The following is a 27,269-nucleotide window of genomic DNA, read 5'->3' as shown; positions in this document are numbered from 1 at the left end:
GTGGGCATACAATATACATGGATACATGCTAGGGACAATACTCATTCTCATGTCAAACTCTCTATGAGGGATTTTAATCTGCACAGTATACAGGTATGTGTTTCATACAAGAATTATGTGTACATGTCAGTGATGGAGAAAATGTGTTCTTTAAGTGACACTATGGTCACACAATTTACTTTAGCCTGATGTAGGCACAGAACCTGCTTTCTGAGCTAAAAGTATTGTGATGGCTATAGTGTCCATTTACTGGAAAACCAACATGTGGCTTGTGGCCTGTGTTACTCTGAGACATGTTAGTATTGCACTATTCCACCTCATATCATGAATTTCATTGTGTTAAGTAGCATTAATGTCAAATCTAATTGTAGATGTTTTAGTTAGTAGGCCAAATACCATGCTCCTCATTGTGTACATGAATGTGTGACATTAAAGGATGTTATATCTCAAATACATATCATACTGGTGTGTGGGATGTTACTCACCAGCATGAGGTGCTGTGGTTGCAACCTGAGTCACAAGCCCCTGGAAGTCCACGGACTGCTGTGATACTCAGAGTTGCATATCATCTCCTGCCATACGTTGTATTCTGCTTCCAAGGGTGGACCACCGCCTGTTCCCCTCTGGTGCATGGCTTCCTGGCCCATCTTCTCTTTCACCCGCATCTTACAATCATTCCACCTTTTTTTAAGTCCCTCGACAGTCCTCCTCTACGGGGCCACACTGTTTACAGCCTCCTCTACCGCTGACCATGCTTCCTTACACCTTCGGGCAACGCCTCTGCCCTTCTCCTGGCCAAAGAGGGCACTGTGGTTGTCCATGAAGGCCTGGACTAGTGCAACATTCTCAATTGTCCCCATGTGCACCCTCTGTCCCTCTCCTTGATGTGCCTGGTCTCTGGGGCTCTCTGGCATCTCCCCTCCCATCATCCCTTCTAGCTCTCCCTCTCCCCACTCCTCTTACTCCCTGACGGGGACCCTGCTGCTCCTCCTGTCTGCTACAATACTCCTCTCCCTGCCACTCCTCTCTCCTCCGCTCTACCTCTCCCTACCATCCTCACACTACACACACTCACACTCACTCCCAGTTCAATCACACACAAATCACAACCAAACACTCAGCCTATCACACTGTAAAAATTAAATAAAATGTGTGAGGTGTTATACAAAATACACAACACTTTTTTTTTTCTATGTATGTATGCAATATGTGTGCAATATGTGAAAAGTGTAAGTAAATGTACAAGCTTACCCAAACAACAATCCGACTTAACTATTATGCTGCGCCTCTCTCACTAATCCTAAACTCACTGTAGTGTGCTGTAGCTCAACGAACCATCCAAACACACTAAAGAAAATGGCGGCTGCGCATGGGTTTATATATGACTTTTGAATAGCGTAATTACGTTGCACAGTTTTAGATGGAGTATCGGGTAATTTTTACGAGTCTTAGCCAAATTTGCATAAAACTACACTTTATTGAGACTTTACGTGAACAAAAGACTAAGTACTTGCGACGACTAAAATGTGTATTTGCGCACTTTTCGGAACAACTCCAGTTTGTCCTACTTACGCTACTTTAGCCTCTGACGGCGCCGTATATTGGATAGCCCAATGTGCGAGGTGAAATTACGGGCATCGCGGGTTCCCTCGCTTGCACCGAAAACTACGCCATATATCGGATCGCGCCCCTAATGTTTAAAAAAAAAATCCTCTGGAATTCATTTTTTGACAGTGGCATGTGCCATTAGAATATGTAACAGAAAAACATGAACATTTTATAAAAAGTGGAGTGTTGGAACAAGCAGACATGCCACTCTAATTCCTTAAAGACTGATACAGCATATAAAGCAGATAAACGGAAGGAAAGTCATGTAAAAGCAAAGTGAAATAGGATTCTCAAAAACAAAAAGTATCCTTTATTGTTCTCAGACACTTCAGGGCAAGCTCTGGTCATTTCACAGGATGAGTTTTCTGCCACAGTACAGGTACGTGCAAAGAAACATTCTTCTCCTAAAGATTTTTTCAAAGCAGGTGTATGGCATTTTATAAATGGCCGATTCTTTGACAAGGTTACATTCACTATAATGTCCTTTTAAAAAAGAGCAACATTTGCAAAGTAAAGCAAAAACATAATTTATGCTTACCTGATAAATTCCTTTCTCCTGTAGTGTAGTCAGTCCACGGGTCATCCATTACTTATGGGATTATATCTCCTCCCTAACAGGAAGTGCAAGAGGATCACCCAAGCAGAGCTGCTATATAGCTCCTCCCCTCTACGTCATACCCAGTCATTCGACCGAAACCAAACGAGAAAGGAGAAACTATAGGGTGCAGTGGTGACTGGAGTTTAATTTAGAATTTAGACCTGCCATAAAAAACAGGGCGGGCCGTGGACTGACTACACTACAGGAGAAAGGAATTTATCAGGTAAGCATAAATTATGTTTTCTCCTGTTAAGTGTAGTCAGTCCACGGGTCATCCATTACTTATGGGATACCAATACCAAAGCTAAAAGTACACGGATGACGGGAGGGCCAGGCAGGACCCTTACACGGAAGGAACCACTGCCTGAAGAACCTTTCTCCCAAAAACAGCCTCCGAAGAAGCAAAAGTGTCAAATTTGTAAAATTTTGAAAAGGTGTGAAGTGAAGACCAAGTTTCAGCCTTGCAAATCTGTTCAACAGAGGCCTCATTTTTAAAGGCCCAAGTGGAAGCCACAGCTCTGGTAGAATGAGCTGTAATTCTTTCAGGAGGCTGCTGTCCAGCAGTCTCATAGGCTAAACGTATTATGCTACGAAGCCAGAAGGAGAGAGAGGTAGCCGAAGCCTTTTGACCTCTCCTCTGTCCAGAATAAACGACAAACAGGGAAGAAGTTTGTCGAAAATCTTTAGTTTAAGCTCCATGGCGGAGCAACAGTTTTAAACAAAGGCTTAATCCTGGCCAAAGCCTGACAAAAAGCCTGAACGTCTGGAACTTCTGACAGACGTTTGTGTAAAAGGATGGACAGAGCTGAGATCTGTCCCTTTAACGAACTAGCAGATAAACCCTTTTCTAAAACTTCTTGTAGAAAAGACAATATCCTAGGAATCCTAACCTTACTCCATGAGTAACTCTTGGATTCGCACCAATGCAAGTATTTACGCCATATTTTATGGTAAATCTTCCTGGTAACAGGTTTCCTAGCCTGTATTAAGGTATCAATCACTGACTCCGAGAATCCACGCTTTGATAGAATCAAGCGTTCAATCTCCATGCAGTCAGCCTCAGAGAAATTAGATTTGGAAGTCACATCGGCTGACCAGGATTTAAGCCACAGCGCTCTGCGCGCTTGAATGGTGAATCCGGAGTTCTTAGCCGTAAGCTTAGTTAAGTGTACTACGGCATCAGAAATAAATGAATTAGCTAGCTTAAGGACTCTAAGCTTGTCTATAATCTCATCCAATGTAGCTGAGCTAATGGTCTCTTCCAGAGACTCAAACCAGAATGCCGCCGCAGCCGTGACAGGCGCAATGCATGCAAGGGGTTGTAATATAAAACCTTGTTGAGTAAACATTTTCTTAAGGTAACCCTCTAACTTTTTATCCATTGGATCTGAAAAGGCACAGCTATCCTCCACCGGGATAGTGGTACGCTTAGCCAGAGTAGAAACTGCTCCCTCCACCTTAGGGACCGTCTGCCATAAGTCCCGTGTGGTGGCGTCTATTGGAAACATTTTTCTAAATATAGGAGGGGGTGAAAAAGGCACACCGGGTCTATCCCACTCCTTGTTAACAATTTCTGTAAGCCTTTTAGGTATAGGAAAAATGTCAGTACACGTCGGTACCGCAAAATATTTATCCAGCCTACATATTTTCTCTGGATTGCAACCGTGTTACAATCATTCAGAGCCGCTAATACCTCCCCTAGTAATACACGGAGGTTCTCAAGCTTAAATTTAAAATTTGAAATGTCTGAGTCCAGTTTACTTGGATCAGATCCGTCACCCACAGAATGAAGCTCTCCGTCCTCATGTTCTGCAAATTGTGACGCAGTATCAGACATGGCTCTATTGTTATCAGCGCACTCTGTTCTCACCCCAGAGTGGTCGCGTTTACCCCTAAATTCTGGCAATTTAGATAATACTTCAGTCATAACATTAGCCATGTCTTGCAAAGTGATTTGTATGGGCCACCCTGATGTACTTGGCGCCACAATATCACGCACCTCCTGAGCGGGAGACGAAGGTACTGACACGTGAGGAGAGTTAGTCGGCATAACTTCCCCCTCGATGTCTGGTGAAATTTTATTTACATGTACAGATTGGCATTTATTTAAAGTAGCATCAATACAATTAGTACACAAATTTCTATTGGGCTCCACATTGGCCTTTAAACATATTGCACAACGAGATTCCTCTGTGTCAGACATGTTTAAACAAACTAGCAATGAAACTAGCAAGCTTGGAAAATGCTTTTCAAATAAATTTACAAGCAATATAAAAAACGTTACTGTGCCTTTAAGAAGCACAAAAAAACTGTCACAGTTGAAATAACAATGAACCAAATTAGTTATAGCAACCAAATTTTCACAGTAAATGCATTAAGTTAGCAAAGGATTGCACCCACCAGCAAATGGATGATTAACCCCTTAGTACCCAAAAACGGATAACAATTGAATATAAACGTTTTTATCACAGTCAAAAACCCAGTCTCACAGGTCTGCTGTGAGTGATTACCTCCCTCAAAACTAGTTTTGGAGACCCCTGGGCTCTGTAGAGACGCCCTGGATCATGGAGGAAGAAATAGGAAGACTGTGACTGAATTTTTACTGCGCAATAAAGCGCCAAAATAGGCCCCTCCCACTCATATTACAACAGTGGGGAAGCTCAGTAAACTGATTTTATTCATAAATAAACGACAGCCATGTGGAAAAAAATGCCCAAAAAGTTTTATCACCAAGTACCTTAGAGAAAAACGATTAACATGCCAGTAAACGTTTAAAAATAAAATTATTAAATGTTATTAATAAGCCTGCTGCTAGTCGCTTTCACTGCAGTGGAGGCTCAATATAAATTAAATGTATACAGTATTTTCTTAGTGAAGTCCCATTCCCCAGAAATACCTCAGTGTAAACATACATACATATCAGCCTGATACCAGTCGCTACTACTGCATTTAAGGCTGCACTTACATTACATCGGTATTAGCAGTATTTTCTCAGTCAATTCCATTCCTTAGAAAATAATATACTGCAACATACCTCCTTGCAGGTGAACCCTGCCCGCTGTCCCCTGTTCTGAAGTTACCTCACTCCTCAGAATGTCCGAGAACAGCAAATGGATCTTAGTTACGACCGCTAAGATCATACACAAACTCAGGTAGATTCTTCTTCTAATGCTGCCTGAGAAAAAACAACACACTCCGGTGCTGTTTAAAATAACAAACTTTTGATTGAAGAAATAAAAAATAAGTTTAACAACCACAGTCCTCTCACACGTCCTATCTATTAGTTAGGTGCAAGAGAATGACTGGGTATGACGTAGAGGGGAGGAGCTATATAGCAGCTCTGCTTGGGTGATCCTCTTGCACTTCCTGTTAGGGAGGAGATATAATCCCATAAGTAATGGATGACCCGTGGACTGACTACACTTAACAGGAGAAAGTAGCTATTTTAAATAACAAAATTAAGGTAACCAATTGAATACACTCCAGAAGGTAAAATTGATCATTGGGAAAATATTAAAGGGGTAAAGAAAACAAAATCACATTACACTCTCCCTTTAAGGATTTTTATACATATATCCTCAAACAAACAAACAAAAATGGAAGATTAGCTTTAGTTTCAAACAAATATGTAAATACTGTGTAGAAATAGTAAATGTGTTTGCTTCCTGATAATAAATTACGAACTCACTTCAAGAAACAGAAGAAAAAAAAAAATGTGTTTACATAAAGTGAATGACTTGCACAAATTAAAGGGCTAAAAGGGACAGTACATTGTAAAATAATTTTTCCATTAATGTTTTTTAAATGACTTGCTATACCAACTGCTATAAAATGTATGAGAAATTGCATTTTCAGGTTTATTTGTGTATATGAAGTAGCTGCTTTTGTGCTTTGAAACCACAGCCTATTACAATGGGTTGAACTTAAAGGTAATATCAGATCTCATTATGTTACCACTTTGTGTAGACACACAATACATAGAGAGAACAATGGAAAATTATCATTACTTAACTATCATGCCCCCCACTGAGAGTGTAACTTTTTCTGCTGGCTGTGTTTACTTAGGCTTGTCAATAGCCTATACTCCAGTATAGAAACTTTCAGTATAGTTGGCTATACCACAGACTAAATCAGCTATTTCAGCATTTGAAATAGCCGATTTAAAGGAGCTACTTGTAACAAATTTAATACACTCTAACAGGTAAAAAGGATCATTTGGAATCATTTAAAGGGAAGAAAAATGTTGGGTGAATAGTAAAAAGAAAACGTTCTGTGTTATATGTATGCATTAGAGCAATAATAATATACTCTGTGTGTTTAACCCTGCAAAAGCTTCAGAGCAGTAACTATTGCTCGAGTGAGCAAATAAGAGGAATAAGAGGAATATGTTTGTAACCACCAATCAGCAGCTAGCTCCCAGTAGTGCATTGCTGCTCCTGAGCCTATGTATGCTTTTCAACAAGGGATACCAATCAAACAAAGTAGATTTTAAAATAGAATTAAACTAACATATTAAGAAATGCATGCTATATCCGAAACATGAACGTTGTTTAATCTGATGTAATACAACACCACAGGTAAACTGGGTCTGTACAGTACAACTTTCTAATGGATATTTTAGCCTTTATTTTTAATACTTAATTGGCTCCTTTAAAATGTCCCAGTTGCTAACCAGAGTATGTCCGTTCAAGTGTAAAATTAACCCAGTTATATAATGTAATCAATGGGAAGTAAATGAGTTTGGTTCCAAGCCGCTCTCAAAATTTACATTAGTAATGTAATATATTAAATATAACACAAATAAATGCAGCCACCAATCAGCAGCTAGAACCTAGGTTCTCTGCTGCTCCTGAGCTTACCTAGATAAACCTTTCAGCAAAGGATAACAAGAGTAGGAAGCAAATTAAATAATATAAGTAAATTGGAAATTTGTTTAAAATTGTATGCTCTTTCAGAATCATGAAAGATTTTTTTGGGGATTCATGTCCCTTTAATACTGTAAATTTAAAAACAGCATTATAAAAATGTTTTTTTATGCTTTATGAGGCATGTCACAACAACAACAACAACAACATTGAAAGGAGCTGTTGGTCCATACCACGAGAGAGATAATTTGTTTGAATTTGTTATGTGTTGAAGTTAGAGTGTTTTATAATAATAATGGAACATGTACTGGATATCTTGCTATTGTTTGTTCTATGACTGTAACCTCCTTACTGTGTGAGTATTGATTGTATCAATGTTGTCGGCCTTGTGGTCCTTCTTTTGAAAAATAAAGTATTTAAAAAAAATAAAAAGATAGTAATGCATAGCAATAAACAGAGACAACAGTACAAGTATAACCAAACCTTTAGCATTCACTCACAATTATAATCTTGCAAGATAATAAATAGCAACGCAAGAAATGGAAAAGACTGGAGCATACCCTTGCACAGCAATGACAAGTAACAGAACATACAGTAGTATTCATCACAAGTGTAATATTCAAAAGCAATTATTAACAAGTACAAATATGGAAAATACTGAGGTAACTACACACCTTAAGTATAGAAATGCACTGCAATAAATAGTAGTAGAATAACAGACTAGTATAACAAATACTGTAGCATTCACTCACAAGTATAATAAATAACCTTAAAGGGACATTCTCTTGTGAGAACCTGCAGTCGTAGGCAGGGCTTGATAAATCAAGCCCAAAGTATTGGAATAACAGGCTAGTATATCAAATACTGTACAGTAACTCACAAGTATAATATTGCCAGGCAATAAATAACATTAAAGGGAAAGTCTACACTAAAATTGTTATCGTTTAAAAAGATAGATAACAACTTTACTACCCATTCCCCAGTTTTACACAACCAACATTGTTATATTAATATACTTATCACATGCTTTTTATTTGCTTTTAACAAGAGACTGCTAATTCATGTGTGCCATATAGATAACATTGTGTTCACACCAAAGGAGTTATTTAAGATTTAGCACAACACAGTAATAAATGCAAGTCAATAGATACTGAATAAAAAGTCATGTGATCAGGGGGCTGTCAGAAGATGCTTAGATACAAGGTAATCAGAGGTAAAAAGTATATTAATATAACAGTGTTGGTTATGCAAAACTGGGGAATGGGTAATAAAGGGATTATCTATCTTTTAAAACAATAAAAATGATATTGTAGCCTGTCCCTTTAATACAAAATAAGGAGAATACTGTAGTAACTACGCATATTGAAGAGCATTAGTGCACCTGTAATAAGAAGCAGTAGAATAACAAACACTGTGGTATTCACTCACAAGATGACACAGCATAACAATAAATAACTGACACGAGACATGTAAACTACTGAAGAAACAACACACACCTAAGAATATAATTGCACAGCAATAGATTACAGCAAAATAGCAGAACAAGCAAAACTCAGTCAGAATCACTTCACAGGAAAAAAGGAAATTTATGCTTACCTGATAAATTGATTTCTTCTACGATACGACAAGTCGACGGATTTCATCCTTACTTGTGGGATATTAACCTCCTGCTAACAGGAAGTGGCAAAGAGCACCACAGCAGAGTTGTATATATATAGCTCCTCCCTTCCCTCCACCCCCAGTCATTCGACCGAAGGTTTAGGAAGAGAAAGGAAAAGCTAAAGGTGCAGAGGTGACTGAAGTTGTAAAAATAAAATATAAATCTGTCTTAAAATGTCAGGGAGGGCCGTGGACTCGTCGTATCTTAGAAGAAATCAATTTATCAGGTAAGCATACATTTCCTTTTCTTCTACAAGATACGACGAGTCCACGGATTTCATCCTTACTTGTGGGATACAATACCAAAGTTACAGGACACAGATGAAACGGGAGGGACAAGACAGAGACCTAAATGGAAGGCACCACTGCTTGAAGAACCTTTCTCCCAAAAACAGCCTCAGAAGAAGCAAAAGTATCAAATTTGGAAAATTTGGAAAAAGTATGAAGAGACGACCAAGTCGCAGCCTTGCAAATCTGTTCAACAGAAGCATCGATTTTAAAGGCCCATGTGGAAGCCACAGCCCTAGTAGAATGAGCCGTAATTCTTTCAGGAGGCTGCTGTCCAGCAGTCTCATATGCCAGGCGGATGATACTCCTCAGCCAAAAAGAAAGAGAGGTAGCCGTAGCTTTCTGACCCCTACGCTTTCCAGAATAAACAATGAATAATGAAGATGATTGACGGAAATCCTTGGTTGCCTGTAAGTAAAACTGCAAGGCACGGACCACCTCCAGGTTATGTAACAGACACTCCTTCTTAGGAGGAGGATTAGGACACAAGGAAGGAACAACAATTTCCTGATTAATATTCTTATTTGAAACAACCTTAGGAAGAAATCCAGGTTTGGTACGTAAAACCACCTTATCAGAATGAAATATAATATAAGGCGAATCACATTGTAATGCTGAAAGCTCAGAAACTCTTCAAGCAGAAGAAATAGCAACCAAAAACAGAACTTTCCAAGATAACAAGTTAATATCTATGGAATGCATGGGTTCAAACAGAACCCCTTGAAGAACTCAAAGAACTAAATTCAAACTCCAGGGAGAAGTAATTGGTCTAAATACAGGCTTAATTCTGGTTAGAGCCTGACAAAAAAAGACTGAACATCTGGCACATCTGCCAAACGTTTGTGAAGCAAAATTGGCAAAGCAGAAATCTGTCCCTTTAAGGAACTTGCCAATAACCCTTTCTCCAATCCTTCTTGGAGAAAAAACAGAATCCTGGGAATCCTAACTTTACTCCAGGAGTAACCCTTGGATTCCCACCAATAAAGATATTTACGCCATATCTTATGATAGATTTTTCTAGTGACAGGCTTACGAGTCTGTATCAAAGTATCGATGATCGAATCAGAGAATCCCCGCTTAGATAAAATCAAGCGTTCAATCTCCAAGCAGTCAGCTGCAGAGAATTTAGATTTGGATGTTGGAAAGGTCCTTGAATGAGAAGGTCCTGTCTCAAAGGAAGTTTCCACGGTGGCAGAGAGGACATGTCCACTAGATCCGCATACCAAGTCCTGCGTGGCCACGCAGGCATGATCCGAATTACTGAAGCTCTCTCCTGTTTGATCCGAGCAATCACGCGTGGAAGGAGAGGAAACGGTGGAAACACATAAGCTAGGCTGAACGACCAAGGCATCAGTTCGACCTGAGGATCTCTCGACCTGGATCCATAACGTGGAATCTTGGCATTCTGACAAGATGCCATCAGATCCAATTCCGGTCTGCCCCATTGGCGAATCAATGAGGCAAACACCTCGGGATGGAGTTCCCACTCCCCCGGATAAAAAGTCTGATGACTTAGAAAATCCACTTCCCAGTTCTCTACTCCTGGGATGTAGATTGCCGATAGATAGCAAGAGTGGGCCTCCGCCCATCGGATTATCTTTGATACTTCTATCATCGCTAAGGAACTCCTTGTTCCCCCCTGATGATTGATATACGCCACAGTCGTGATATTGTCCGACTGGAATCTGATGAATTTGGCCGAAGCCAACTGAGGCCACGCCTGAAGCGCATTGAATATTGCTCTCAGTTCCAGAATATTGATTGGAAGTAGAGACTCCACCTGAGTCCAAACACCCTGAGCCTTCAGGGAATTCCAGACTGCACCACAGCCCAGAAGATTGGCGTCCGTTGTCACTATCACCCACGAGGGTCTGCGGAAACATGTCCCCTGGGACAGATGATCCGGCGACAACCACCAAAGAAGAGAGTCTCTTGATCCAGATTTATCGGAGGAGATAAATTCACACAGTCCCCATTCCACTTTCCGAGCATGCACAGCTGCAGTAGTCTGAGATGAAAGTGAGCAAACGGAATGATGTCCATTGCCGCTACCATAAAGCCAATGACCTCCATGCACTGAGCCACTGATGGCCGATGAATGGACTGAAGTGCTCGGCAAGTATTTAGAATCTTTGCTTTTCTGACCTCCGTCAGAAATATTTTCATGTCTACCGAGTCTATCAGAGTTCCCAAGAAGGGAACCCATGTCCGTGGAACTAGTGAACTCTTTTCTAAGTTCACCTTCCAACCGTGAGTTCTCAGGAAAGACAACACTATGTCCGTGTGAGATTTTGTCAGATAAGTTGAGGCCTGAATCAGAATATCGTCCAGATAAGGCGCCACTGCTATGCCCCGTGGTCTGAGAACCGCTAGAAGAGACCCTAGAACCTTTGTGAAAATTCTGGGTCCTGTGGCCAACCCGAAGGGAAGAGCCACAAACTGATATTGTTTGTCCAGGAAGGCAAACCTTAACTGATGATGATCCTTGTGGATAGGGATATGAAGGTATGCATCCTTCAAGTCCACGGTAGTCATATATTGACCCTCCTGGATCATTGGTAAGATTGTTTGTATAGTCTCCATCTTGAACGATGGGACTCTGAGAAACTTGTTTAGACACTTGAGATCTAAAATGGGTCTGAAAGTTCCCTCTTTTTTGGGAACTACGAAAAGATTTAAGTAAAACCCCTGTCCCTGTTCCAGTTTTGGAACGGGACAAATTACTCCCATGGTAGAGATGTCTTCTACACAGCGAAAGAACGTCTCTCTTTTTATCTGGTCTACAGACAATTGTGAAAGATGAAATCTCCCTCTTGGGAGAAAATCCTTGAATTCCAGTTGATACCCATGGGTCACAATTTCCAATGCCCATGGGTCCGGAACATCTTTTGCCCAAGCATGGGCAAAGAAATAAAGTCTGCCCCCTACCAGATCCAGTCCCGAATCGGGGGCCGTCCCTTCATGCTGTCTTTGTAGCAGCAGCAGGCTTCTTGGATTGTTTAACTTTATTCCAAGCCTGGTTGGGTCTCCAGACGGACTTGGATTGAGCAAAATTCCCTTCCTGCTTTGTTGAGGAAGAGGAAGCAGAGGGTATTCCTTTAAAATTTCAAAAGGAACGAAAATTATTTTGTTTACCCCTCATCTTAACAGACTTATCCTGAGGTAGGGCGTGGCCTTTACCTCCAGTAATGTCAGAAATAATTTCCTTCTGTTCAGGCCCGAATAGGGTCTTACCCTTGAAAGGAATAGCTAAAAGCTTAGATTTTGATGACACATCAGCAGACCACGATTTGAGCCATAATGCTCTACGCGCTAAAATGGCAAATCCTGCATTTTTCGCCACTAATTTAGCAATTTGAAAAGCGGCATCTGTAATAAAAGACTTGGCTAGCTTGAGAGCCTTAATTCTATCCAAAATATCCTCTAATGGGGTCTCAACCTTCAGAGACTCTTCTAGAGCATCAAACCAAAAAGCTGCTGCATTAGTAACTGGAACAATGCAGGCTGTAGGTTGTAAAAGAAAACCCTGATGAATAAATAATTTCTTTAGAAGACCCTCTAACTTCTTATCTATAGGGTCTTTGAAAGCACAACTGTCCTCAATAGGTATAGTTGTACGCTTAGCCAGGGTAGATATAGCTCCCTCCACCTTAGGGACCAACTGCCAAGAGTCCCGAATGGTGTCTGATATGGGAAACATTTTCTTAAAATTAGGAGGAGGAGAGAATGGTATACCTGGTCTATCCCATTCCTTTTTTACAATTTCCGAAATTCTTTTAGGAACCAGAAAAACCATCAGTGTAAGTAGGCACCTCTAGATATTTGTCCATCTTACACAATTTCTCTGGTGGTATCACAATAGGGTCACAATCATCCAGAGTCGCTAAAACCCCCCGAAGTAACAGGCGGAGGTGTTCCAGCTTAAATTTAAAGGACATGACATCCGAATCTGTCTGAGATAACATCTTTCCTTAATCTGAAAGGTCTCCCTCAGACAGCAATTCCCTGACCCCCAACTCAGAGCACTGTGAGGGTACGTTGAAAATAGCCAATAAAGTATCAGAGGATTCAGTATTCACATTAATACCTGACCTACTGCGTTTACCCTGTAACACTGGTAATTTAGATAATACCTCTGTAAGGGTAGTTGACATAACTGCAGCCATCTCCTGCAGAGTAAAAGAATTAGACGCACTAGAGGTACTTGGCGTCGCTTGTGTGGGCGTTAAAGGTTGTGACACTTGGGGAGAATTAGATGGCATATCCTGATTCTCTTCAGACTGAGAATCATCCTTAGGCACACTTTCTTTACTTAAAATATGCTTTTTACATTGTAAGGCCCTTTCAGTACAAGAGGTACACAACGTAAGAGGGGGTTCCACAATGGCTTCTAAACACATAGAGCAATTAGTATCCTCAATGTCAGACATGTTGAACAGACTAGCAATAACCACAATAGTCGTCAAACACTTTAATTATTGATTTAAACAATTTTTTGAAAAAAGTGTACTGCGCCTTTAAGTAATAAAAAAGTGCACAATTTTTCCCCAAACTGCCTAAAAACGTTAAATAACGCTGTATAAATTAACTACACATAATCAATAGTGCCAAAAATGATTGCACCCTAAGAGCAAAGGGTGAAATTAACCTCAGGCTACTGCAAAATGACTCGACAACGATCCGGTTAACAGAACACCAGTTTAGGCCTAACCGGAGCTAATGCATGCTGCCTTTTCAGTCAGAGTAAACTGCGCGTCTGAGCGCGCGAAAATAGGCCCCGCCCATCATGGACGACGTTCGCATTAGACTGTACAACCGCATGGGAAGCGGTTTTAGTAGTGGTCCTCTAAGCACAAAACCAATATACAGCCATACTGATTATTTGAACTTTCAAAATAAAAACGGTTAAGCTGCCTCTCCCAGTGTCCCTTTATATTGCTGCTTTTAAGCCCTTTATAAATGCTGAGCCCAGTACTATGTCAATCAAATAAATAAACAGGATTTTCAGTAATACCCTTTGTTTACAGGTCTACTGCTTACCCCTTCCCTTGCAGGGAAAAACTTTCAGCCAGTTCTGACATACCAAGTCTCCTCAGAAATAAAAGACTGAATATACCTCAATGCTGCTTGTAGCATGAAACCGTTCTCCACACTGAAGATTTCTCTTGTACTACCTTCAGAAGCTCTGTGGGAACCAACATGGATCTTAGTTACATCTGCTAAGATCATCAACCTCAGGGCAGAAATCTTCTTCCATATCTCCCTGAGGAAAATAGTACTCACCGGTACCATTTAAAATAAAAAACTTCTTGATTGAAGAAACTAAAAAACCAACACCTCACTTTACCTCTTCCTATTACTAACACAGGCAAAGAGAATGACATGGGGTGGAGGGAAGGGAGGAGATATATATACAGCTCTGCTGTGGTGCTCTTTGCCGCTTCCTGTTAGTAGGAGGTTAATATTCCACAAGTAAGGATGAAATCCGTGGACCCGTCGTATCTTGTAGAAGAAATATTATTATACAAGATATTGTAGTAAATCCACACATATAGGTAAGAGACTGCACAGCAATAAAAAGAAATAGGATGGTAGTAAAAACTATCATCATTACTGTAGTATGCACAGCAAATATACTATGTAACTACTGTAGGGACTACATACACTTAAGGATAGTTTTGCACAACCACCAAATACTGTAGTATGCAAGCCCATGTACTATAGTGCAAGGCTAATGTGTGCCACACAACTATATTACTGCACCGCAATATTATAATCATAAAGTAATACAAGTTTAAGGAGTCCTGTAGGAATCACGGTAAATAAGTCCATACAGATGACAAAATGCAGTGAACAAATCACCCACCGCAAATTGTACCGAGATGTTTAGGTAGAGAAAGCACTTAAGTGATTTGAAGTAAAGAGAATTTGGGGACAGTATGTACCCTATTGCCCACAAAAACAAAATATATATATATATATATATAACTGTGTATGCAGGGTATCCTGGGTGCTAAAGGAAGCAATCACTAGTACATATAGGGACATATATATCTATATCTCTCTCTCTCTCTATATCTATCTCTCTCTCTATATATATCTATATCTCTCTCTCTCTATATATATCTATATCTATATCTATATACACTCCAGCTATCGACACCAGACTCAAGGATGGAAAGAAATGAAGCCACCATGAGGAAATGGAGAGGAGCCCCACTCACCTAGTGAGCGACTAAAAACGTGCCGTCGAAGAATTGACAACTCCTACCTCATTGCCGCGTGTTACACTCTGTGCCTGAAGCAGTCCTAAAATGACGGCCACCATATACCTGTGCACACTGAGATTGACAAGCACAACATACAGGAAGCACGCCAAAACTATAAAGGCACAAAATAACTTAACACATCTTTACCGACCGGACCAATTCCATATCGCTAATGCTCTCATCTGCCTGCATTACAATAATAATTCAGGTGCAGAATGGAGCTCTAAAAGGTAGAGTGACAGGGAGTTCTGAGGTCGGCAACACCGGCGGTAAGAAGAAGAGGTCCCGGGCCCATGAAGATGATATGCACACAACCGATATCTTGCACCCTGCCGTAGGGGAGATAAAAGAAAGACCAAACCCCTTAGTGAATAAAGAGACAACCCTTTCCTTTTTATAATCTATTGTCTACAATACTGTGCAGGAGTACTGTGTGCTCTATTATTAGAAAAAGTACTACAGAACAAGCATAAGCCTTGGAGCTGAATTGCTATCATGGCTATATAAACACAAGTGTAGCCACTGAGAGCATATGAGCTGATGGAGCATATGGGTACTTACCCAGTGACAGACCCATCCACTGTTCTTACCCCTGAAGGTCCTAAGAGACAGTAGGCAGCCCAACCTGTGCTGTAACAAACAGTAGAGAATATATTGAGAGTACACTCCATGGCCAAGCAGGAGGAGGCTAAAGAACTATACCATAGATATCCATGGCAGGCTTGTGACTATAACTCCAACAAGATGATGTAAATTTGCACAGCCAGTACTCAATTCAATTAATGATCCATTGAGGGAATCCTGGGATAAACATCCCTATAAATCTTTAAAAAAACCTTAACACCTCTATCCTTGCCTGCTCCTTGTTGACAAGGCAAAGAACTACTGGGAGAGAGAGGTAAGTGGGAGGGATATTTAAAGCCTTGTTGTAGGGTGTCTTTGCCTCCTCCTGGTGGCCAGGAAGTGAATTCTCACAAGAAAGGAATTTTGTGGACCATCACCACCTCAAAAGAAATATTTTTAATATGTTACTGCTGTTTTATATGCATGATAGCAATTTTTTTCACAGCAACTGTACTAGCAAACAAATGGCAATCTACTTGTGCTGTACACAATATTACAGTGCTATAAATATAGGTGGCAAAAACTTTAATATTGGACACATGATCACTAGAAACAGGCGCTATTGTGAAACGGTACATAATGATCTGGCGTAAAACAAGGGTTACCTGTACTAAAAATTTACAGGAACACTAGTGCATATCCACAGATCAGCCCCACATGGTGCTCAACTAATTGTTTAGGAAAAGTGCTATTTCTTGATAGTCTGAGGCTACTGTTCTAGAGGGAATTTCCAGCTATCCTTTCCAGTGCAACTGCATCACAACTGGCATTTAACAAACCATCTTCAAAAAGTGTACATTCTTACATAGTAGAAAAAGCTGACAGTGACATACAAATCTCAAAAACATAATTTACTTTCTGCATTAGCAGGTTTTTTGCACCTATAGATGCAGAAACAAATCTTACAATTATTACATAAAAACTTTAAAAGGGACATTGTACACTTTTTCTTTGCATAAATGTTTTGTAGATGATCCATTTATATAGCCCATCTGGGAGTGTTTTTGTAAAAATGCTTACTTTTGCTTATTTTTTTAATAACATTGTGATGATTTTCAGACTCCTAACTACTTTGGTGTGTGAATCTAGAGACTTTCTTAAAACACCAATCACTGAGGCTACATTCAAAAATTATGAAAGACTTGCCAATAAACAGATGACTTTTGAACTTCATGCAACGACCCTTGCGGAACATCACAGGGTACGAAGAATCCCTAGGGGTTTAAGGATGAGTTCCAGACCTACCCTATTGGTGGATAACAAAGAGTACTGCAAAAAGTTTGAGTGCATCTTAAATAAATGTTCATTGGACATTATAGTGTTAACGGTAGAATATCTGCAGAAAGCTACTGATGAGCAGAAAATCGAGATCAAAAGAATGGAGGACATTTTGAAACTTGATCTCAGTGCTGCAGATATTGAGTCTAAGTTGGCCACAGTGAATAAAGAAATTGCTGAAATGAAAAAAGACCTACAAACTAAGAAACATGAAAAATTTTACCGTGATGAGCAGGACAGGTTTACAGGTGGACAAGGGAGCGCACCGGAAGGGAACGCCAATACACTTCCGGTTGGGCCAGGCGCGGTAATCGATACCAGAGACGCGAAGCAAGCACAGTGGATTCACAGACGGATAGCTCTCCAGGGGAGTCCGACACAGGAAGCGACGTGGGGGTAAGAGACACCACCGCAAAAGGCCCACAAGGACGGATATCACAGAAGGAGCCGCAACAGCAGCGTATGACGAGACAAAGACACAAGGTTTAGTTGTAAATATTTCCGGGGTACTCCTGACTGCCGCAGAGGATAAAGTATTAAGTAAGGAACTCTCTTTTTTGCCCTAGCAAGGACTGTGATTTTTTTGATCTTCAACAGGATTTAAATAGACTGTTTAGGAATGTGAAATTAAAGTCTTTTTTTGCCAGTAATGAATTGCAAGGAAAAACGAAAGTTTGTACAGAGTTGAGCATTCGCAATTTTGGGTTAAAAAACAAAAGCAGTTTTGTCCCTAACAGCTATAATCATTGTGTAGATACGTACATAGAATTGGTGTGTAATGACATTAATAGGTTGAAGAACAATATGCATAAAAATGTTAGGATTGAAGGTAAAACTAATCTTGCTAAAGCAGAGAGAGAAGCTTTAAGTTTGTTGAAAGACAAAAAAAAAAAGATATAATCTATAAGCAAGCGGATAAGGTTGGTGCCCAGGTTATACTAAATAAGGGATACTATGTGGATGAGATAAGAACACAATTGAATGATGCAGGGGTTTATTGGTTATTAAACTATAATCCTACATGGGCGATTCAGAGAGAGATTGCTCATTGCTTGAATAAAGCCATTAATAATGGATTCATTGATGAGGATACTAGAAGGTTTTTAATATATTGAGAATGGGATAATACCAGTTTTTAACACCCTCCCAAAAGTACATAAAAAGCTTGATAAGCCACCGGGTAGGCCAATTGTGGTGAGCACAGAGTCCATTTTTTCAAATATTTCTATTTATTTAGATAAAATCTTAAGGGGCTTTGTTGAGCAGTTAACATCTTATGTAAAAGATACTGGAGATTTTCTGAACAAAATTAAGAATCTTGAGACACCTGACAGATGTATTATGTATAGTCTCGATGTGGTCAGTTTATATACCTCTATAGAGCATGAAAGTGGCTTGGGGGCTGTAAGAAACATTAACTACGAGTAATATATACACTGACCAACAGCGAGAGTTTCTGTTGGATTTATTGAGCATTATCCTGTATTGCAACTATTTCCTGTTTGAGGATAGCTTTTATATGCAAGTTAAGGGGACTGCAATGGGGTCCAATGTCGCCCCAACCTATGCAAACTTATTTATGTCTGCATTTGAAGAGAAATTCGTTTATCAAAATAGGATGTTCCTTCTATATGGCGCCACATAGAAGACGTCTTTGGAATATGGTGGGGCTACATTGGATCACTGCTTGAATTTGTGTAAGATTTAAACAGAGCAACGAGACACATTAAGTTTACCCTGACTTGGGATGAGCAATCAATACAGTTCCTTGATACTCTGGTTTATAAAGAAGGAGGGACTCTTATGACAGATCTGTATAGGAAGAGCACAGATAATAGTTAACTATATTATACAAGTGCCCACCCATCTACTCTAATTAAATCTTTACCGAGAAGTCAAATGACAAGAGTGAAAAGGATTGTTTCTGATAAGAGGCTTATGGATAAGAGAGTTGATGAAATGGGTAAAAAGTTTAAAGACAGAGGTTATCTAACAGAACTTATGCATAGTGAGATATTGAGGTCTAAAAGCGATATTACAATTAGTAATAAGAAAGCAGACAGAGGATAGGATAATTTTTGTTTCAGAATATAACAATCAGAATTTTAAAAGGTACAAAAAATTGTTAATAAATACTGGTTTATGCTAAGAGATTGTCATCCGGGTATACAAGCTTTCGCCAATAGCCCAATGTCTGCCTATAGGAAGGGTATTAGCATTAAAGATAGACTTGTAAGAGCAGATATTGGTAGCAGGAAGTTAAAACAAGGTTATATATCTGGTAAAGGTTTAGGTTGTTATCCTTGTCTGGGATGTGCAAGCTGTAATAACATGGTTAAGGGACCTAATTTTGTGCATCCGCATACTGGTAAAATTTATAAAATGAATGGCTTCTTCACATGCAATACAAACTATGCAATTTATTTAATTAAATGCCCATGTGGGTGGATTTATATCGGAGAGACCACCCAGAGGGTGAGGGACAGAATTATTCAACATAAGTCCAATATTAGATGTAAGGATTTAAATGCTCCAATTTCTAATCATAGGTCATATGATTAAGGGCAATTGAGCCCGAAACGTCATGTTTTTCCTCCTGGTACTGAATAAAAATTGAAATATATCTAACGCAAGAACTGTTATCTACCAGTACTTTTGCAATATTGCACTAGGACGGGGCCCTTTCTTTGTGATTTGCTCCTCAGAGCCTGCACCACTTCCCTTTCTATCTGGACCATCTGGAACCATTGATCATCCCTGTTCTCTGGTGTTTGGATCAGTGTTGCTGGGCCACTGTGAGTCCCCAGCCTGCACCATTTAGCACACTGGGTGCTGCAACCTTTGTAAGTATTATAATACAAGAAGTACCAGTTGTCATTTTACTGCAATATTGCACTAGGAGGCGCCCTCTTTTTTTTGTGATTTCACAGATTTTTGTGTCCTTGCTCGTCATCCATGAGAGGAGCTGCCTGCACACCTGCATTTCTATCACAGGGATCAGACTTTTTTGATGTCCACTTACATCCGGATCTTGTTTCAATTGAAGGACTAAGTTAAGGCATTAATATCGATTTTTGTACACATCTGTCACAATGGTACATATGTTTTCATAATATTGTGAATATTGTATTGAATAGTGCACTGATAAGCCCATACAGGTGAAACTCGAAAAATTAGAATATTGTGCAAAAGTTCATTTATTTCACTAATGCAACTTAAAAGGTGAAACTAATATATGAGATAGACTCATTACATGCAAAGCAAGATTATTCAAGCCGTGATTTGTCATAATTGTGATGATTATGGCTTACAGCTCATAAAAAAACCCAAATCCACAATCTCAGAAAATTAGAATATTACATGCAATCAATAAAACAAGGATTTTACATAGAACAATATCGGACCTCTGCAAAGTATAAGCATGCATACTGTATGTACTCAGTACTTGGTTTGGGCCCCTTTTGCAGCAATTACTGCCTCAATGCGGCGTGGCATGGAAGCTATCAGCCAGTGGCACTGCTGAGGTGTTATGGAAGACCAGGATGCTTCAATAGCGGCCTTCAGCTCTTCTGCATTGTTCGGTCTCATGTCTCTCATCTTTCTCTTGGCAATGCCCCATAGATTCTCTATGGGGTTCAGGTCAGGCGAGTTTGCTGGTAAAATCAAGCACAGTAATCCCACGGTCATTGAACCCGGTTTTGGTGCTTTTGGCAGTTTGGGCAGGTGCTAAGTCCTGCTGGAAAATGAAGTAAGCATCTCCATAGAGCTTGTCTGCGGAAGGAAGCATGAAGTGCTCCAAAATCTCCTGGTAGACGGCTGCGTTGACCCTGGACTTAATGAAGCACAGTGGACCAACACCAGCAGATGACATGGCTCCCCAAATCAACACAGACTGTGGAAACTTCACACTGAACTTCAAGCATCTTGCAGTGTGTGCCTCTCCATTCTTCGTCCATACACTGGGTCCATGGTTTCCAAAAGAGATACAAAATTTGCTCTCATCAGAAAAGAGGACTTTGGACCACTGAGCAACAGACCAGGTTTGTTTTTCTTTAGCCCAGGTAAGATGCTTCTGACATTGTTTGTTGTTCAGGAGTGGCTTGACAAGAGGAATACGACATTTGAAGCCCATGTCCAGGATCCGCCTGTGTGTGGTGGCTCTTGATGCACTGACTCCAGCCTCTGCCCACTCCTTGTGAAAGTCCCCAACACTTTTGAATGGCCTTTTCCTGACAATCCTCTCCAGGCTGCAGTCATCCCTGCTGCTTGTGCACCTTTTTCTTCCACACTTTTCCCATCCACATAACTTTCTATTAATGTGCTTTGATACAGCACTTTGGGAACAGCCAACTTATTTTGCAATTACCTTTTGAGGCTTTACCTCCTTATGGAGGGTGTCAATGATGGTTTTCTGCACAACTGTCAGGGCAGCAGTCTTTCCCATGATTGTGATTCCTACTGAACAAGACTGAGAGACCATTTAAAGGCTCAGGAACCCTTTGCAGGTTTCATTAGCTGATTAGAGTGGGACACGTTGAGCCTAGAATATTGCACCTTTTCACAATATTCTAGTTTTCTGAGATTGTGGATTTGGGGTTTTCATGAGCTGTAAGCCATAATCATCACAATTATGACAAATCACGGCTTTACCTATCTTGCTTTGCATGTAAATGAGTCCATCTCATATTAGTTTAACATTTTAAGTTGCATTAGTGAAATAAATGAACTTTTGCACAATATTCTAATTTTTCGAGTTTCACCTGTATATCTTGTGCCATCTCTTACTCTAGCGCCCCCTCCAGCTGGATACTTAGGTATCACAGCAGTAGTTGCCACTTTATGATGGATTTTTAGATCAGAATCTGTGCATATTAGTCTTTATAGTAGTGTCTATTACAAGCAGTTATATGAAAATTTATGTATACTGTCCCTTTAAGAATACTAAGACTGACATCCCCTGTAATTACTGAGCAAGTAGCTAACTATTGTCCGCAGGGATGTCTTGTTATTAGAGGAAGTTACAATGGGAGGAGGGAGCCAAACCCAGGCATTCAAAATGTATGAAAAGCAGAGAACAATAACAAACCGTACAACTCAGCAGAGGAGACAGCAATTAATGTTACTGAATAACTAGCCTTTATTACTTTCAAGAAAAGAACATACACCTATTAGTCTAATAGATAAAAGGAGATTTGAATTATTTTTTTCATAATTTAGACAGAAAAAAGAATTTTAATATACTGTACTTCTATTACCAAATGTGTTTAGTGCTCGTGGTATCCTTTTCCAAAGAGTAAAACTAGGTGGGCTCACAGGGCCTCATGAGCGTGCATGTGTGCTGAGAACTCTGCAGCAGCTGCATTTACAGCAATGGGCTCATTTTTATTGAGCCTCAATTGGATTTGCTCAAGCTCACAAAACGGAAAAAAACACACACAAAAAAAACACTTTGTTTAAGGCATTACGATTACTGACAATCTAAAGTCGTGTATTACACCATTACCAGCAGCGGGGGGGTCTGGCTGCCCAATACAATTACGAGTCCCATATAAATTAAAGAAGCTGAAAACGGGAATTTTACAACCGGTTTCCATCCAAGAAGCAAACAGGTAAAACACTGTTGGGTGGGGTCATTAAAGTCTCAAACATTACAGCATGCTCAACTAGGTGTAAGAGGAAAAATAAAGCTTTTTGGGGCCTCTTTTCCATTTTTTTCCAATTTGCAAATAATGCAAGTTTTTCTATTTTTTTTTAATTTTTATATGTAATATTTAGTGCTGGAGTTATGGTCTTAAAGGGACACAAAACCCAAATTTTTTCTTTTGTGATTCAGACAGAGCATACAATTTTAAACTACTTTCTAATTTCCTCCTAAAATTATTATCATTATCATCGGTTATTTGTAGAGCGCCAACAGATTCCGCAGCGCAAAAATAATTTTTTCTTCATTGTCTTGCTATTTAAAAAGCAAGAATTTAAGCATAGGCACATTTTTGGTTCAGCTCCTGGGTAGCACCTGCTGATTATTGGCAAAATGTAGCCACCAATTAGTAAGCGCTACACAGGTTCTGATCAAAAAAATGTGCCAGCTCCTAAGCTTACATTCAAATAAAAATACCAAGAGAACAAAGAAAAATTGATAATAGGAGTAAATTAGAAAGTTGCTATAAATTGCATGCTCTGTCTGAATGATGAAAGTTTAAATTTTGACTAGACTATTGGGGCAGCACTTAACATTACATTTAAAAATAAAATTTAAAAATCAAATTACAACAACAACTTACATTTATGATCACAATTTGCTTGGCTCTCTTGGTATTTTTTTTTTTAAAGCTAAAACTAGATAGGCTCATATGCTAATTTCTAAGCCCTTGAAGGCCACCTCTTATCTTAGTGCATTTTGACCGTTTTCCACAGCTAGACAGTGCTAGCTCATGTGTGTCATAGATAACACTGTGCTCACTCTCGTGGAATTATTCAGCACTGACTGATTCAAATGCAAGTCTGTCAAAAGAACTGAAATAAGGGGGCAGTCTGCAGAGACTTGGATACAAGATAATCACAGAGGTAAAATGTGTATTATTATAACAGTATTGGTTATGCAAAATTGGGGGGTGATAAATGGATCTATTTTTTTTTTTTTTTTTTAAAAAACAAATTCTGGGGCATTAACATATTTTGCCATTTTTAAAAACATTTTCTGTTATTGCAATCAGCAAATGACACCTATTAGCTATTTTTTTTTTTATCATTTACATGCAATTTACAAAAGAAAATATAAATACTGCCAAACCCCTTTTTTGGATCATTATGCAGCCAAATCGCAGAGTTCTACCTAGGTAGAACAAATATGGCATCACACATGCGCATTTTCAGACACTACTTACAACAGATGCGCATATGTTAATTGCCTTCTGCTGCTTCATCAACATTGAACTGGATGCCGACGAAGAGGCGCATGACGTAGGACTGGGCGTAGCACTCTAGATGGCTAAAGATTGAGGGACGCTGTGGTATAAATAGTCAATAACATATGCTCATTTGATATTGCCGATACACAAAAATGGAAGACTGTAACTTCCCAGTGCATTGCGCATGTGAGTGCCCACAAGTTACAGTGTGATTGCCGAGACTGAGGACTGTCACTTATTTAAATATTAAAATTACAATATCATTGCTGCAGCGCAATTGGATGATGGGTTCGCATTGAATATCTGAAGCTACAGCCTACATTTATGGGCAGGCTTTATGGCCTTTCACAGGGGTAAATAAAATATAATTTTTGAACGTATAAAAGCTTTGTTTCAAGATAAGAAACAGTACTTTTTAATCTGACACCTTAACTAAGTGATTGTGTATTTTGTACTACGTTCAGAAATTAAAGATTTGTAACCCTTTAATAAATGCTAGATAGAATGATAGTGTCAATGAAAAGATTAGACTGAGAAGAACATGTAGATGTATTTTTTTTTAAGTTTCATTAGTTGTTTAAATATTGATAAAATACATGTAAAGTGTTAGTGTCTATAAAACAATGGGAGCTGCCATGTTGTAACTTAGGTTACCTTCTCTGCTTTGGCCAATTAGGGACAGTTATAAATAGGTCACTAGAGTGTGCAGCCAATGGTTGTGTGGAATATAACAGTGTTCTACACTTCCATTTCTAACAGGAACAGAAAAGCTAACAATTTCAGAATTAAATTACAGGAAAAGGGGACAAAATAAATAATGAAAGTATATTGCAGAGTTTTTATATTAACAATTTATTATTTTATATTACCATCTCAAGGTGTTTAATGTCCCTTTAATACATAAACAAAAAGGCCGACTGCACACATTGCTCAAAATATTTCAATGGAAACCTGGTACTACTTTTACCGGACATCTTACGGCTCCATTTTTGCAGACTGAATAGAAACAAGCTCATTGTCTGTAGAAAAGTTATACCAAGTTGCAAAAACAAATAAGATTACCTAGGGTTTGCAATTCAACAATGGATACTATGAGAATAACAGAAGCAAATGGAATGGTTTTTCAACATTGCATGCTTTGTTACATTGTAAGTTTAATTCCCCTTTAAACAATTTTAAGAAATAAATAAAATAACCTTTGACAGTAAAAGACAAATTAAAAAAAAAATTTAATTAGCATACAAAAAAAACAAACTATACATCTAGACCAGCCATAATGGTGCCCAGATAAAGGAAATAAAGTGAATCATTTCCACGCTATAAAAGTCACTGTAACCTTTACCCTTGCTAATAATGCTTTTGAAAACTAATACAAGGAACTAAAGTAAACTTGCTCACTGCCCTTGTAGAAAATGTTATTGTTCCATCTCCTTTCAGCCATCACACTAATCACTTGATGCATCACATGCTTTTTATTTTAGCTAAAAACACAGATCCCTGGATTACTGCTGCAAGTGTGTTCATATGATTGCAATCTAACACTTTCCAAAAAATGTATCTTCTGAACCATTTAACATAAATGCTGAGGGGCAGGTAGTGTTTCACTCATCCTCTCTAAACAAGTCTGTACAAATCTGTCAATTTAAAATATAAAACAGAATTAATTCACAGCTTTATAATGAATGCAACAAGTTGCAGAAAAGAAAACAATAGTCCTTGCTATTAATTTAACTAAAAGGCATAAACTGTAATTATTGTGTAAAAGGAGTGTGTACATATATATATATATATATATATATATATATATATATACATACACACACACCTACCTAGGATCCTGTGTAATTCTCACGTGACAAACAAAACAAAAAAACAGAACTAAAGCTGCATTAAACAAGACTGAACATAAAGTAGGTGAACCTGCAAGATTATTTTGTAACTCCATAACTATAAACAAATAATCTATACTGATGCTGCTTCTTGAACTTTTATTTTGCAGCTTCTATAGATGCTGTTGGTAAATAAATAAAAAAGCTTCTGCAAGTGATATAGCTGCCATGAACTTCATACTATTTTTTAAAGTGGAAATACAAAAATGTTCGTGCATTACACTGATGCTGTCGTGTAGTAGCTACTTATATTGAGTTATGGGGCAGCAGTTATATGGGTTTTGCCTTGACTATTACAGGGTTAAACGTATGATATTCAGCAATGAGCTGAGCTGAGCTGCGTGACGTTTGGGTGTCATAAAGTGACAAAATCGGTGTTATAACTGCAGCTATATGGCTACAACAACACGCAATACTGGTATGTTGTACCTGGCTATATTGCTGATTTGAACTGTATGAATGTATAATGGTGAATGAACCGAACTTCCGCGCAGCAATGCAACAATACGAGTTAGACATACAGCACCACATCTCACTCACCGGCACTACGTACAGCCCTCCGGGGCACTTGTTGTGGCCATGATAAAAGCTCCGAGGCAGAGTACACAGGAGACATCTCTATTCCTCCGCCCGCGCTCACGTCCTGTCAGCCAGCACTGTCCGGGGCGGCCCCATAATGACGTTGCTAGATGAGTGAGATACGGGGCTGGCCCTGGCCAACTCAAGGACAGCTTCACTCAAGTTAGAAAGAAACAAAAAAAAGTTAACTCCCATCATCATCACTAGGAGACGTAAGTTAGTGAGTGCATTTTGCATTGCAGCGATGTTGGCTAAAACATAAATAAAAATACAATTTTAGTAAAAACGTCCAGGTTTTAGTGCAGATCGCATTGCCGAATTTGCCGTAGAACTCGTAGTCACACATTATTTACACATTATTTACACATGTGCGCGTGCACATTTCTCAGTACTTAGTGTATTAGGTTAAACGACATAAATATAATCAGCAGCGCATCTATTTTGTTACCAACTTTGTTATAAACTATGTTAACAGAGGACACAAAGTCTATGCCAATAACCAGTTATTTATCCCAGCGCCTAAGTTTTTAATGTCACAGTATTGCTGTCAAAGGGGCATAAACACTTTAAAATTGTGACCTAACACAGACTAGAAATAGATCATGGTATAGCAGCACATTACACAGGAAACCCCAACTCAGCATTTCCCTGGAGTAGAGCATTATAAGTAAGGATATGCGACAAGTGACATACAATATTTA

The 27,269-nt window shown here is 39.2% G+C and overlaps 1 protein-coding gene across 1 annotated transcript in view; it reads right to left on the bottom strand.

The window, feature by feature from the left end:
* Positions 1–26,680, bottom strand: part of RELL1 (RELT like 1) — a 336,137-nt gene extending 309,457 nt beyond the window's left edge. The window contains exon 1 of the mRNA XM_053704064.1: positions 26,530–26,680. Within this exon, the coding sequence (XP_053560039.1) occupies positions 26,530–26,605 (76 nt within the window). The 5' untranslated portion in view covers positions 26,606–26,680. The remainder of the gene's footprint in view (positions 1–26,529) is intronic.
* Positions 26,681–27,269: the final 589 nt, after the last annotated feature.

Source organism: Bombina bombina, chromosome 2 (assembly GCF_027579735.1).
Source record: "Bombina bombina isolate aBomBom1 chromosome 2, aBomBom1.pri, whole genome shotgun sequence".
NCBI lineage: Eukaryota > Metazoa > Chordata > Amphibia > Anura > Bombinatoridae > Bombina > Bombina bombina.
Note: the sequence above shows the minus strand (reverse complement) of the source record. Positions and strands in the feature narration are given on the sequence as shown.